This window comes from Rana temporaria, chromosome 2 (genome assembly GCF_905171775.1).
Source record: "Rana temporaria chromosome 2, aRanTem1.1, whole genome shotgun sequence".
NCBI lineage: Eukaryota > Metazoa > Chordata > Amphibia > Anura > Ranidae > Rana > Rana temporaria.
The window spans coordinates 222,445,702-222,460,983 of record NC_053490.1 but is presented as its reverse complement, the minus strand read 5'-3'; the positions used below and the strand labels follow the sequence as shown (position 1 = coordinate 222,460,983).

Genomic DNA, 15,282 nt, shown 5'->3' with positions numbered 1-15,282 from the left:
ATAGCTCACTCTGTCAGATTGGATGGAGAGCATCTGTGAACAGCAATTTTCAAGTCTTGCCACAGATTCTCAATCGGATTTGGGTCTGGACACATGCATGTGCTTTGATTTAAACTATTCCATTGCAGCTCTGGCTGTATGTTTGGGGTCATTGTCCTGCTGGAAGGTAAACCTCTGCCCCAGTCTCAAGTCTTTTGCAGACTAACAGGTTTTCTTCTAAGATTGCTCTGTATTTGGCTCCATCTATCTTCCTATCAACTTCAACCAGCTTTCCTGTCCTTGCTGAAGAAAAGCATCCTCACAACATAATGATGTTTCACAATGGGGATGGTGTGTTCGGGATGATGTGCAGTGTTGGCTTTCCGACACACGTAGCCTTTTGCTTTTAGGCTAAAAAGTTCAATTTTGGTCTCATCTGATCAGAGCACCTTCTTCCACATGTTTGCTGTGTCCCCCAGATGGCTTCTCGCCAACAAGACTAATGGCTTTCTTCTAGCCACTCTTCTATAAAGGTCAGATTTGTGAAGTGCATGACTAATGGTTGTCCTGCGGACAGTTTCTCCCACCTGAGCTATAGATCATTCCAGCTTCTCTGATTTAATGCTCTCCTTGCCCGGCCTGTCGGTTTAGGTGGACGACCATGTCTTGGTAGGTTTGCTGTTGTGCCATTCTCTTTCCATTTTCAGACGATGCGCTGAACAGTGTTCCGTGAGATGTTCAAAGCTTGGGATATTTTTTCATAACCTAACCCTGCTTTAAACTTCTCCACAACTTTATCCCTGGCCTGTCTGGTGTGTTCCTTGACCTTCATGATGCCGTTTGTTCACTAAGGTTCTCTAACAAACCTCTGATGACTTCACGAAACAGTGGTATTTATACTGAGATTAAATTACACACAGGTGGACTCTATTTACTTATTAGGTGACGTCTGAAGGTAATTGGTTCCTCTAGATTTTAGTTGGCGGGTATCAGAATAAAGGAGGCTGAATACAAATGCACGCCACACTTTCAGATATTTATTTGCAAAAAAGGTTGAAATCATTTATCATTTTCCTTTCACTTCACAATTTTGTGCCACTCTGTGTTGGTCTATCACCAAAAATCCCAATAAAATACATCCGACTGTCCCCTAATCTATCCATATTTAAACGATCCCTGAAAACTCTTCTCTTTAAAGAAGCCTATCCTGCTTCTAACTAACACTGTTTTACTTCCTCCATCAGCTCATCCCCCACAGCTATTACCTTTTCGATCAATTGACCCTCCCTTTTTAGATTGTGAGCTCTGAGCAGGGCCCTCTGATTCCTCTTGTACCAAATTGTAATGTAACCTCTGCCTTTATTCTAAGTGCTGCGCAAACTATTGGCGCTATATAAAACCTGTATAATTTACTTTTTGGCTGTAACCTGACAAAATGTGGAAAATTCCAGAGGGTATGCATACTTTTTGAAGGCACTGTGTGTGTGTATATACACATTAATTATAACGCACATACAGATCCAACTACTTTTAGCTGATCTCCTTGCATTGCAACTCTGCATTAGTCCATGGTAAATGTGGTATACACTATATACAATAACCTGACACTAGTTAGTTCCCACAATCCATGACTTAACTTCACACAAATACGTTTTTAAATTCAAACTGTAGCACTGACGTAAGTAAGTAAGTAATTAAGTAAGTAAGTCATTTTTTCATATTAAACTTAGAAAGTTAGTTTAACTTAAATTATAAAACTGAATAAAATCTAGTATATTGACTGTCAGTCATTTTATAGTAGGCAAGTAGGCATCACTTTAGCGAGTCACACAGACATACCAGAGTGTTTATATTTTCTGGAAGCAGACATGATCGCATTTTATTGACAATATACCCTGAAGAACTGAACAGTCTTTCGCACGGAACAGATGTTGCCGATACACAAAGAATTGTCTGCACAAAATTGCTTAGGACAGGAAAACTATAGTTATTTTTGCCCCCTTCCCCTGATGGAGCCTGATGCATCCTCCTGCTTCACAGATGCAAAGGTACCTCAATCCAATGGGTGCAGTTTGCTCGCATCCAGCAGGGATCTCACTGTCCGATGACGTCAAGAATTTTGATCGATTTCAAAATTTTAAGATTAATCGAGGAATTAATCTATAATTTCCCCAGCCCTAATATATATATATATATATATATATATATATATATATATATACACAAATATGGCAGGGGCACATGGTTACTGTCTTGGGGGGAGGGGGGGGGGTTTGATCGAGGTAGAAGGAAGTCCATCTTCCTCCTCAGTTCTCACGGGATTCTCTCTTTTCTCTCCCAGATTCACCACCTCTGAGCTGGTGAATTGGGGAGTGTGAATTCTGATACAGATCGTCGAAGTGCTGTGACTGCAGCTTCATAAACTGTCCATTTCTGTGTCAGTCAGTGACAGCTTCTCTGTGTGGGGAGATGATCGGCAGAGATCATGTTCTCTGCCGATCATCTTCTTCTTAAATGTTGTAGGGAAGTCCAGGGTACCACCCCCCAACTTGCATCCAAAAATAAAATCTTGTTTATTTTTATGTGCCTTCCAAGTTTTCTGTAAATAATGATGCTGTGGTGGTCCATGAACAAATTAAGCTGCCTAAATAGATAATTTCACACTTTGCAAAATAAAAATACAAGAAAATGAATGCGCTCATATTTGCACCCATATGTGCAGCCAAAACGAAAAACAAAAATGACAAATGATCCTGCACAGCATTTCAACTACAATTAGTGGAGAGCAGGGTCCTGCAGACTTTCTCCAGTTCAGGTCTGTACCAAGGTGTGGACTTTCAGTCACTGAGCTGAAGGAAGTGTCACTAGACTATGAGTGTGGTAATCACAGATGTCTGAATAAATAATATGGCTGTGCTGTATTTTTTCACTGCAGCTCACCACAACGCATATTGTGGGTACTGTACCACAGTTACATTGCGTATATGCGGTGGGTTGCCAATTAAAATAAATGCCAACATGCACACACATGTTGGGGTGCACTACGGTACAACAGCACATGAAGAATGGGCTTTCAAGAGAACATACCTGGACAGAAATATAAGAGCCAAGCATTTATTTCTTTTTGCTCAAACCCCAAGGAAGTAATCTTTTTTTGGGTGATTTTTAATGGCAGAACTGGAACAGTTGTGCAGTAATTCTGGTCAGAAAAGTGCTAAATTCTATTTCCACTTTTTACAGTCAAATTTGTTATGGTATGTGTTCCATTCACAAAGCATACCTAGAAATTATAAAAAAAAAAAAAAAAATGAATTTTATACAAAAGACTGTAAGCTATTATGAACAATTTCAAGGGACAATCTATAGGGAACGTCTATTAAAGTGAAACTTCACTCTAGAATTACTCTATGAACATTCTACATGAAACAGGTTGGACTTCTTGTAGACTGGACATGGTTTAACCACTCCTGAATGATTTAACTTGACAGCTAGAAACCGACGTCTAAAAATGTCTGTTTAGCCACTTTGCGTCTAGAATCATTTAAAAAAAAAATGTGTTTTGTTGAAATGAACGTCTGTGAACAAAATGCTGCTAAATGCGAGTTACCGTGTTTGGCAGCATTTGCAAGCTGTTACAGGCATTTGGCGTTTCAAATGCCTCTGAACATTCGTTCTGTGTGCATTTTTTTTTTTGCATTCCAAAAAATGCTCTTGAACTCAACTGCCTAGAAACTACTTTAAATGACCCTGTGTACATGTACTGTAAGATAACATTAAGGAGAGTTCAGGCGCAGCTGAAAAAAATGCCTAACTGCTCCTAAACGTCTGTTTACCAGCAGCAGTTTAAATAAAGGAGAAATTATGCTTAGACTTGCCTAGTGTACACAAAAGGGATCTTCCTGTGCCCTGAAGATGTCCATGTCGTTGATAGCATGAGTGGGGCTGAGCATCACCAGGAGTTGCATGGTGTCACTTGTGTATGGCCAGCAATGATCCTGGTATCGTCATGATCCTGGTATCGTCTCTTCCCAACAAGGTGTGCAGCGGTCAGGAAGTGGTTATTTTCATAAAGTAACTTCCACTTTAACATACGGTGTAAACCCAAGTCTTGAGAGGTTTAACACTTTGTCAGGAAAGAGTGCGTTGATTTAGGCTGGGTTCATACTATTGGTTCCCCGCATCCAATTTGCTATAGCATGAGATTTTCTGTGGAGCCAATTCACATATCTCTTTTGGTTAGTTTCATGTCCGAATTCAGCCAAAAATGTGTGCTGAAATCGGACCTGAACCGATGAACCTGGACACACCGGATCCCTGCTGTGAGCCGCATGCGAAGATAGTGTGAACCTAGCCTTACTAAAACTGGAGAGTGCAAAATCTAGTGCAGATCTGCATAGAAACCAATCCGTTTCCAGGTTTCTTTGCCAAAGCTTAATTGAACAAGCTGAAGTTAGAAGCTAATTGGCTACCAATGCACAGCTGTACCAAATTTTGCACTCTCCAGTTTTAGTAAATCAACCCCACTGTGTTCAAATGTAGTTTACAACTGATGAGATTTACCAGCACAGTACAGACAGGGTTAATGTTGGTTAACCTACCTCCACAACCCTCTCCTTTACATTAAATAGAATGGAAAAGTTACACTATTGGCAGGTAAATAAGTGGGCAACGATTGCAAATTGTTTTAGTTCTGCTATGTGATTAAGATGATTACTGCAAAAGTAAAAAATACACTTCAACTCCCACCCCGCAAGTTTGCTCTAGAGGCTGCGAACACTAGGTAGAGAAGCCAGAAGGATAATTGGCCTGCAACTTCCACCTTAAAAATAAATAAGCCACTGATTGTAGCTGCAAATTCTGATCTCTTTTCTTTGAAAGTTGTGTTACGATATTGAGATATTTCTGTGAATCTTGAATTCATTGAGCGCTAATTGAAAATGTGTATTTTCCAGCTCATCGGCACAGACCCAACCAGAGACACGCAAGAGATGAAGATTTTGAAGGGTCTCCATGGAATTGCAATAGCTGTACTTTTCTCAATCACCCAGCACTAAACCGTTGCGAGCAGTGCGAGATGCCTCGGTTCACCTGAATCTGCTGCCAGCTGCTTCACTTTGCTTGAGGTTTTATACAGATACTATCTAGCATGCAAGGGAAAGTAGGGACCTTACTTCAGTGTATCAGCAAGCTGAGCCCAACTCCAGTGCCGCAGTTGGAAATGCTTTGTTCGCAAGCAAGACTCATAATTTGCAGGTCAGCCCTGTTTGTGATCTACCAGATCGCCTCTCTGCATTTTGTGCGTAAATAATGGAGGTCTCAAAATGCTGGTCATTTGGTTTCTTCTCCAGAAGACGAGATCTAGCAGAGGGGCAGACGGGAGTCACCATTTTGCAGACCAATCGTTTGGATTAATGAAGCGGAAGACAGATGAGATGAACAGAAATGGTCTTTTTTTTTTGCTTCCCAGAAGTATCCTACTGAATGAAGACTTTGGTGGGGAGATGGTGTTGTAGTATATGATATTTTATGAAGCATATTCAGAGAGAAGTAATTGCTGCTTTCTTCAGGGTAATTAAGTCCATATGAAATTAAAACGATATGCTGTTATTTAATGTTGCTGTGAGAAATCAAGGTTTTAGCCTTACCTTTTTAGAGCACATTATCCAATGTATTAATGCAGTCCCCTTCTGTTTGTGTTGTGTCAAGAAAGCTATATTGTCAGACTACTGGTTATGTTCACACATTTAATATATAACAAGCTGAAGATGGACATTTTACTGCATGTATTCAGTCTGTATTCCTGTTGAAGTGATTCCCAAAAGTTCTTTGGCACATTCAATGTGACTATTATGTATGATTACTCCCTAAAGAGTCTGCAATACCTATGCCAAAACGCATATTTTACTTTAGCGCGTTCATTGAAATGTATACACTAATATACTTACCACACAGGAGCGGAAAAGAAAACGGGCCACATATTCTTCTTTTACAAAGGGCAGCATTATTATTTTTAATTTGTTCACTTGTGATAATTCACGGAAAAGTGGACTTGTCCAGTCTTTTGTGTGTGTGTGTATATATTTTTGTATGTATGTATGTGCGCGTGTGTGTTTTATACATCCACATATACACAGGCATGCACATTTTCTGTGTATTATTTTTCTTCCTCTCTGTTTTTCCCTCTTGTCCGTATCCCCCAGTCTTTTCCTCCCAACCTGCTGTTGAGCTTCCCATTTTGTGAAAATTGCTCGATGTTTACAGCACAGAAGGTACTTTGTGCCCTCAATGGACCCACTTGACTTCAATTAAAATGAAACGCCAGAGTCGAAATAGCTGTGTTATTTGCACATTGTTAATGAACCTGCTTATAAAAGTGAAGGCAGATTTAGAAATGTTGTGCACTGCATTTTTTAAAGTAATATTTTTAACTTTTTTTTTTTCTTTTTGTTAGAACAAAATACATAAAACTGAAAAGAATATATGGTTTAAAAATATCATGCTGGTACTTTAATGCATCTAAATTCCTGTATTGTAAAGGTGATTGGTTTGCATCCTGCAAGTGGCTGAAATAATAAAGCACCCAATTGTTTTGTGAATCACAATATTCGCATTTTAGTAAATGTCTTGTTTACGTTCTCTTATGTAAGTTGCAATAGGTGCAATATGGCTAAAGGTTTATACGTATTCTCAGTTTAATTTCAAGGCATGAATGTCTACAAAAATGATTACAGCTGCCCGCAGTTATCTAGATGTCCTTAAACCTCAAACATTACCAAAATACCTGGCCAGCTATGAATGCAAGACACTGGAAAATCTTTGTCGTGGAAACTTCTGTCTGCCTAAAAATTACCTGGACACTTTTATAACGGTGTATTTACTCTTCAGATTTCTGGAAAACCAGTTCTCCCTCAGTATCTTTTTAAAGCTAGATTCCAGGCATACAGCTAAATACCGGTACATATGTTAAGTATACAGTGGGGAAAATTTTGTTCCCCTGCAGATTTTTTAAGTTTGTCCAGCTACAAAGAAATTAAGAGTCTATCATTGTTATCATATGTTTATTTTAACTGATAGAGACAGAATATTAACCAAAAATTCATAAAAAAACACGAAACGAATGTTATAAATTGAGTTGCATTTCAGGGAGTAAAGTAAGTATTTGATCCCCAAGCAAAACATGACTCGGTACTTGGAGAAACCTGAGAAACCTATGTTGGCAACTTGGCAAGCACAGAGGTAAGACATTTCTTGTAGTTAGTTACCAGGTTTGCACACATCTCAGGAGGGTTTTTGGTCTACTCTTCTTTATAGATTTTCTCTACAGCCTTAAGGTTTCTTGGTCGTCTCTTGGCAACTCGAAGTTTCATCTCCCTCCATAAACTTTGTATAGGATTAAGGTCATGGAGACTGGCTAGGCCACTCCACGACCTTAACATGCTTCTTCTTGAGCCACCCCTTTGTTGACTTGGCAGTATGTTTTGGGTTATTGTCATGCTGGAAGACCCATCTTCAGTGTTCGGGCTGAGGGAAGAAGGTTCATATCCAAGATGTATGTACTTTTAGCAGACAAACAGCCCAAAAGCATAATGTTTCCACCTCCGTGCTTGACTGTAGGGATTGGTGTTCTTGGGGACTTTTCTTAGGGTAATTTATTCCTCCAAACACGGCAAATCAAATTAATGCCCAAAGAGCTCAATTTTGGTCTCATCCGACCACAGCACTTAATCCCAATCTTTCTCTAAAATCAATTTAGATGTTCATTGGTAAACTTCAGACATGCCTGTACATGTGCCTTCTTGAGTAGGGAGACCCTGCAGGCACTGCAGGGTTCAATCCATGGCTGCGTATTGTGTAACCAATGGTCTGTTGTGGTCCCTACTGCCTTGAGATCATTCACAAGCTCCTGCCGTGTAGCTTTGGACTGATCCCTCACTTTTCTCATCATCCTTACCCCATGAAATCATGCATGAAGCTCCAGACGGCAATTGATGGTTATTTTGCATTTCTTCCATTTGCAAATAATCGCTCCAACAGTTGTCTCCTTCTCACCAGTTGTCTTTTTGCTGATGGTCTTGTAGCCCATTCCAGCCTTGTGCAGGTCTACAATCTTGTCCCTGAGGTCCTTTGACAGCTCTTTGTTCTTGCCAATGATTGTGAGGTTTGAATAGAAGAAAGAGATTCTGTGGACAGGTGTCTTTTATACAATGAGTTGTCGTTGGGAGCATCTTCTTAAATTGACAGGGCTAATCTGTGTACCACATGAGCACATACTGTAGCCAGTCTTTGAGACAGAATTCTTGGTTGGTAGGGGATCAAATACTTATTTTACTCACTGAACTGAAACTAAATTTATAACATTTTTATTATGTGTTTTTTTTCTGAATATTTGGCTGATATTCTGTCTCTATCATTTAAAATACACCTATAATAACAATTGTAGACCCTCCACAAAAAGAGATGGCATGAATTCTGCTTTAAGCTGTTTCACAAAAATCTGTATTTAGGGTTTAAGTATGTGGGGATAGTTGGTATTCATGTTTCTTTAGGGTTTGGACTAGTTTAAGATTAGTGCATATAGGCACTAATGAAAAAGTAAACGCATACCGGTAGTAAATGATCTCAAACATAAACCGCTTAGAGGAATGTAACATGGTGTGTTCCTGCATTTGCTTTGCTTTTTGGTAGCATGCCCTATAGTTTTGCAATTGAACTGCTAAAGTCATTGTTAACATTAACAAAACCATCTCCATAGAAAACCAAATGCAAGACATTCCCCACGAAGTATGCTGTGTTGTAAATACGAAACCTGTTTACAATATTCTCTCCCGATTTTTGCTTTCAGTTGCTTTTGCAAGAACATTGACCTGGGAATATAAAGGAAACAAATACCTGTGCACCTTTTTTTCATTTTTGGAATCCTACGCTCCATTTTTTTTTTTTTTTTTTTTTTTTTTTTTTTTTAGTGCTTCTGTGTAACTAATTTTTTGCATGTTTTTTTTCTATTCGTTTTATTTTATCACATAGGTGACCAAAATGTGATTCTCCTATGTGAAGGCTTATTACTATGGCCTGTCCTTTTTAATAAGACATCAGGGGTCTATTAGACCCTCGAGCGTGCCCCCATAGAAAGTGGATTTCTATGGAGGTACTCACAGAAGTTGGGGGTACCAGGAGCTCCGGCGGGGGACTCCAGAACATCTGCTGTTCTAGCAGATCTTTATTATGAGTTGTAATGTAGCTGTGTACGCTGCCAGTCTTAACAAAGGGTTAGAGTTCTCGGTTCTGTGTGTAATTCTGCTCCTAAGACACCCCTAAAAAGATAAGACCTCCTTTTATTGTTGATAGATATGCTATGTGAATTAGAAAACACAGCAAACGTATAGTAGGAGTTTCTGACATTTGACAACAGCAGTGAAAATACATGTTAAACCTGAATTTGTAAACATGTTTTCTTAGTGAAGCAGCCACTCCCAACCAGCAGTGGAGGGTGCTGAAGGAAAAGAGGTTTTGCAATAGGAGAAATGAGAAATAAATCCACCTAAACTCATTGGGGGTTATTTATGAAAGGCAAATCCACTTTTTTGACGTTTGCCTACAGGTAAGCCTATAATAAGGCTTACCTGTAGGTATAAAGAATATCTCCTAAACCTGTACGGTTTAGGAGATATTCCCCTCGCAATGCGCCGCTGATTGTAGCGGCGCATGCGAAGGGGGTGGGATCCTCGGCTGAAAGGCCGACCCATGCCGGAAAGGAAATCTCCTGCGCGCATGCGTGGGAGTAACGTCATCGCCGCTCCAGCCAATCACAGCACTGGAACGACGATACCCGGAAGACACGCTTGGCTCGGCGTGGACCAGGTAAGTTCCCTACCTCGTTCCGAGGCAAGTATTTCATAATGAGCTAATATGCGGTGCATACTAGCTCATTATGGCTTTTTCCTTGCAGGTGTAAAAAAAATAAATTATATGCGGGTTTACAACCACTTTAATTAGTGGCCAAACGGGTAGACCTTGCAAATGTTTTAAGCAGGTTGTAAGTCAAGTAGGAGAATTACTGGAAGTGTATTTCTTTTATGTAGCATTTCATACTTTACTAAAATAGTTGATTTTTAGCAATTTTTCATTTTATTTTTTAAGGGAAAGATTGTAACGAACATCCCTGGCGAAAGTTTTATTTTGATTGGTTTAGTTTGTTTACTAATTTATTTATTTTTATTCATAATGGTGTTTTTATGGTAAAAACAAAACTTGGCATTTTATAAAAAAATAACCCGAACAAAATATATACTTTTTTCCACGCATTGCAGAGATGCATGCAATTACATGTTTCTCTTTTTACTTATACATTTATATCCTAATCCAACTCCAGAAAACCTAAAAATACTCTCACTGCAAGGGGTAACTGTTTGTTTCTTCTAGGGTGGAATAAATGTACATTTACGTACCGATCCTCCTCTTCCATTCCGGACAGTGCTCTATGTTCCAAACTGTCCCTCAGTGTCATCATCCAGTGCAGGGATATTGACCTATGGGTCTTCATGATTTCAGGACCCTTGGTTGCTGGAGCATAGAGAACACAAAATAGGGCCTGATCCAGCACTGTGGCAGATTGGGTAAATCTTTTGTATGCTCACTAGACCTAAATGAGCAGTTAGTGTTACTAAACCCAGGACCCTGCAGTATTTTATTAATATAAACTGCTAAATACTCATCGGCTGTATTGTGACTTCTATCAGTGTCCAGCCAAGCACTGGTTAAAGCTTTGTAGGATGAGTTTTCATTTTCCTCCAACTGTCCTATGAGGCTTCATGACTCCTGACTCTCTGCCTGGACAGTTCTGATTGGCCCTGTGCTGGTCACATGCACTCTCCCAAAAATAAAATGAAAAGGGAAAAAAAAAAACACTCTAGCAGTACACATCAAACTGAGCATGTGCCTGCAAGGCTCGGTTCTATCAGGGGATGGATTGGGGACCATGGAAGACAGGGAGGATCAGAGAAGACAGGATTAAACAGACTGTTTACACAATGTGTGGGATTGTATAACAAGCATATTTTACTGCATATACAGACAGATTTTTACTGTTGTGGGTTTAGTAACACTAACCCTTGCAGTGCAGGTGCAGCCCCACTGCAAAGGAGAATTATCAAGTTTCCCAGGGTTGAGCTTTTTATAACATTTCTTCAAACCATCTCACTACCCCCTATTCTGCTGACTCAATTATATCCGATTGTTGGTATTGCACAAGCAATTGCTTTTAAAGTTTTCCAGACAATAGCTGGGGAGGGATGAGACAGGTCATCTCGAACAGGTGGCAGGTTTGTAAGTGAAATTCTTGACCTAAATCGGGGTCTCCAAACTTTCTAAGCAAATCACAAATTTACTGCCCTTCAGGCTTTAAAGGGGCCAGACTGTGGTCAGCGGGTGTAGAAAATGCCCCAGCATCATTTCCCCTGTCATTGGTTTTAACCAGTGGTGCAACGGATCATCGTTGATCCGCGGATTGCCGCCGTGGCCATAGCATTAGGAAAGGCCGCCGCTTCGGGCATAGCTCCGGAGCTGCGGCCATCTTGGTACACCCGGCGGCGCTCCTCTGTTTACACCCGCAGAGGAGGAGGAGCCCGCACTCATGGGACACACAAACCGCTGGCTGAGCTCCATACGCTCGGTGTAGATTGTTGCTGATCTCAATCCACAACATTTACAACATGGCTGCTTCAAACATCTAGACTTGTATCTAGATGTTATGATGGGCCTGTTGTCCATACACATGTGCAGACCACTCTGGTTAAGGTGCTGGGAGGCAGAATCTGTATCCACCAAATGCCAGGCTTCGGTTAAAGGGTCTGCCACATGTTTGCCCTCTCCCTTGGTAAGGGAAATAGGTGTTGCTGGAAAGTCAATCCTAAAGAGGCATTTCTTTTCAGTGAGCCTTCTTTTCTTCTGTCTTTTTTCTGCCCCCTCAAGCCCTCTTCTCCACTGTTGTGGGTTTACCTCATGAGAAGATTGCCTGTTTGCCTCTGTGAACCATTTAGACCGAGGCCTGATGAACAAGCATTTTCAGATATTTGGGCTGGTGTGTATTCTTCACACTTCCAGGCATATATACTGTCTTTGGAGAATTTTCCTCTCCTGGTTTGCAACACCCCCCCACCCCTGAGAGGGGGGGGGGTTACTGTCTGTACTGGGAGGGGGCTGTACTGCTGGGGAGGGTCTGCACTGAGGTGGAGGTGTCTGTACCAATGGGGGTGTCTGCACCGAGGGAGGGGGGTCTTTACTGAGGGGGACTATAGTTGGTGGGGGAGGGGTGACACCATTTTTTTTTTTGCACCGAGTGACACCAACCCTAGTGACGCCACTGCAGTGGGGGAGATGTGGATATTAGTGCGGAGATGTGGATATTACAGTGGGGGAGCGGAGATGTGAATATTACAGTAGGGAGAATTTATTTTTTTGCTGATCCTAAAAATTATCCGATCCGTGACTCTGATCTGAGGAACAATCCGAACCGTGAGTTTTTTTGATCCGTTGCGCCCCTAGTTTTAATGGGAGAAATATGCCCCATGATGGGGTCAGTTGGATGGAGTAGTGCACCAAAGGCTAGATAAAGGCAAGCAAAGGGCCACATCCAGCCCCTGGACCGCAGCTTGGAGACTGTTTACCCAAATTATTAAAACATTTATGCTATACAAATTAATATGGTTTTGCAAATCTCCTAGAAGCTAATTTTAATATCTAGAAAACAGACGTAGTCTCTCCCCCCTGCAAGTGTCTGCTGAAAATCTGAATGACAATTGCTTGTGTGATAACAATAATCAGTGTTTGAAGGTACACTCTAATCACATTTTTATTATTTGGTATTTTTGCTTCTCGAATTGCTTGAATGCTTCTGGCCAACTCCTGTGTGTAATGTCTGGCTTCCAGTAACCTTGTGAGTGTTTTGCTTGTTCTCAAGAATAATATTGTATCTAACATTTACAGTGCAGTGCAGAGTGGGTAAAATTGTATACAGTTGTGCTCATAAGTTTACATACCCTGGCAGAATTTATGATTTCTTGGCCATTTTTCAGAGAATATGAATGAGAACAATACTTTTCTTTCACTCATGGTTAGTGTTTGGCTGAAGCCATTTATTATCAAATCAACTGTGTTTACTCTTTTTTTTTTTTTTTATATAAATCGTAATGACAACAGAAACTACCCAAATGACCCTGATCAAAAGTTTGCATACCCTGGTGATCTTGGCCTGATAACATGCACACAAGTTGACACAAAGGGGTTTGAGTGGCTATTAAAAGGTAACCATCCTCACCTGTGATCTGTTTGCTTGTAACTAGTGTGTATATATAAAAGGTCAATGAGTTTCTGGACTCCTGACAGACCCTTGCATCTTTCATCCAGTGCTGCACTGACATTTTTGTATTCTGAGTCATGGGGAAAGCAAAATAATTGTCAAAGGATCTGTGGGAAAGGGTAGTTGAACTGTATAAAACTGGTATAAAGATATCCAAGGAATTGAGAATGCCAATCAGCAGTGTTCAAACTCTAATCAAGAAGTGGAACCACTGTAACCTGCTTTCTCATCTGCCCCACCAATGTACCTCCTGCGCATCTGTCTCACCTCTGTACCCCCCTGCCCCACCGCTGTTTCCCCTGCCCCACCACTGTAACTCACTGCTCATCTGCCCCACCAATACACCTTTCACATCTGCCCCACTGCTCTACCCCCCTGCTTTTCTGCCCCATCACTGAACCCCCTGCTCACCTGGCCCAACACTGAACCCCTTCCTCATCTGGCCCACTGCTGAACCCCCTTCTTATCTCTTCCACCACTGTACCTTTTTTGCACATCTGCCCCACCTGCTCTTCTGTTCCACCTCTGAACCCCTCCTGCTCATTTTCCCCAACGCTATGCCCTCCTGCTCATCTGCTCCATTGCTGTACCCTCTTCTCATCTATGATGTGCAGAATGGTGAAAGGAAGCAGAGATGAGATACATCTACCTGTCTGGCACACTCATCCTGCTGATCCACCTCTTGCATCCAGCCCACGTGCTTGTGTGTGATGTCACATATCAGCATATGGAATGGATGCACAATGATGAGCTCAGGTCAGGGGCATTTTCTGAAAGCAGTGGGCCTGCCTGCAGGATCATAAGTCGGGCCCCTGCAGCTGAGAAAAAGTGATTGGGTGTGATTTTCATTGCGCTGAATACTGGCTGTGGCTAAAAGGGACAGAGTGCAGGGGTTTACTAATAAGTGACGCAAAGATTCAGGAATAAGAATGAGCTCCAGTGTGTTCGCACAGTCCACGTGCAGAGCCTGCCAGGAAGTCGGAACTTCGCTGCACTAACCACAGGAAGGGGGACTTCCTGGCGGGCTCTGCACGTGGACTGTGCGAACACGCCGGAGCTCATCCCTATTCGGGAATAATTTCAACAAAGTTCCCAGATTGTGGTTTTCTCAATCACAGTGAAATCCCTTCTTTCTAAGATTGGTAGTGGCAACCAAGCAAGTCATTTTCCTCCAGATGGTGGACGGGGCTAGCAGGACTGTGATTGGCTTTAGCAGTGGCCAAGACAGTCGTCCTCCTAAAAACATGGAATGCCCCCCCCCCAGCAGAACTGCACCCAATCTCTTCCCTATTACAAAAGCTGACAATCGCAGCTACAGCAAAGTTGGAGAACCAAACAATGTTTCCCATCTTTTACAATGTGTGTGGGCACAGTCCCTTGGACACAGCCAATCACAGATTGCCATGAACGGCCAATCGGAGTGGCCGTTTGGTAGGCGAACTGTGCGGCCAATGAGAGATGATCTCATATGTAAACATATGAGATCATTTCTCATTGCCGGCTCTCACAGAGACAGCGTGCTGTCAGGGAGAGAGGAGACCGATCTGTGTTTCTTGTACATAGGGACACAGATCAGTCACCGTCCTTCCCCCACAGTTAGAACACTATTCTGGGTACACATTTAACCCCTTCCCCTAGTGTTAACCCCTTCAATGCCAGTCACATTTATACAGTAATTAGTGCATATTTATAGCACTGATCGCAGTATAAATGTGAATGGTGTCAAAAGTGTCCGATGTGTCCGCCATAATTTCGCAGTCCCAAAAAAAATCGCAGATCGCCACCATTACTAGTAAAAAAAATAAAAATAATAAAAAAAATAATTCTGTCCCCTATTCTGTAGGCGCTATAACTTTTGTGCAAACCAGTCGCTTATTGCGATTTTTTTTTTTACCAAAAATATGTAGAAGAATACGTATCGGCCTAGACTGAAAAAAATGTTTTTAAAA

At 41.4% G+C, this 15,282-nt stretch overlaps 1 protein-coding gene across 2 annotated transcripts in view; it reads left to right on the top strand.

The window, feature by feature from the left end:
* TAB3 (TGF-beta activated kinase 1 (MAP3K7) binding protein 3) overlaps positions 1-6,581 on the top strand; it is an 87,175-nt gene extending 80,594 nt beyond the window's left edge. For both annotated transcript variants that reach the window (XM_040336498.1, XM_040336497.1), the window contains exon 8: positions 4,932-6,581. In XM_040336498.1, the coding sequence (XP_040192432.1) occupies positions 4,932-5,071 (140 nt within the window). In that variant the 3' untranslated portion in view covers positions 5,072-6,581. The remainder of the gene's footprint in view (positions 1-4,931) is intronic.
* The last annotated feature ends 8,701 nt before the right edge of the window (positions 6,582-15,282 follow it).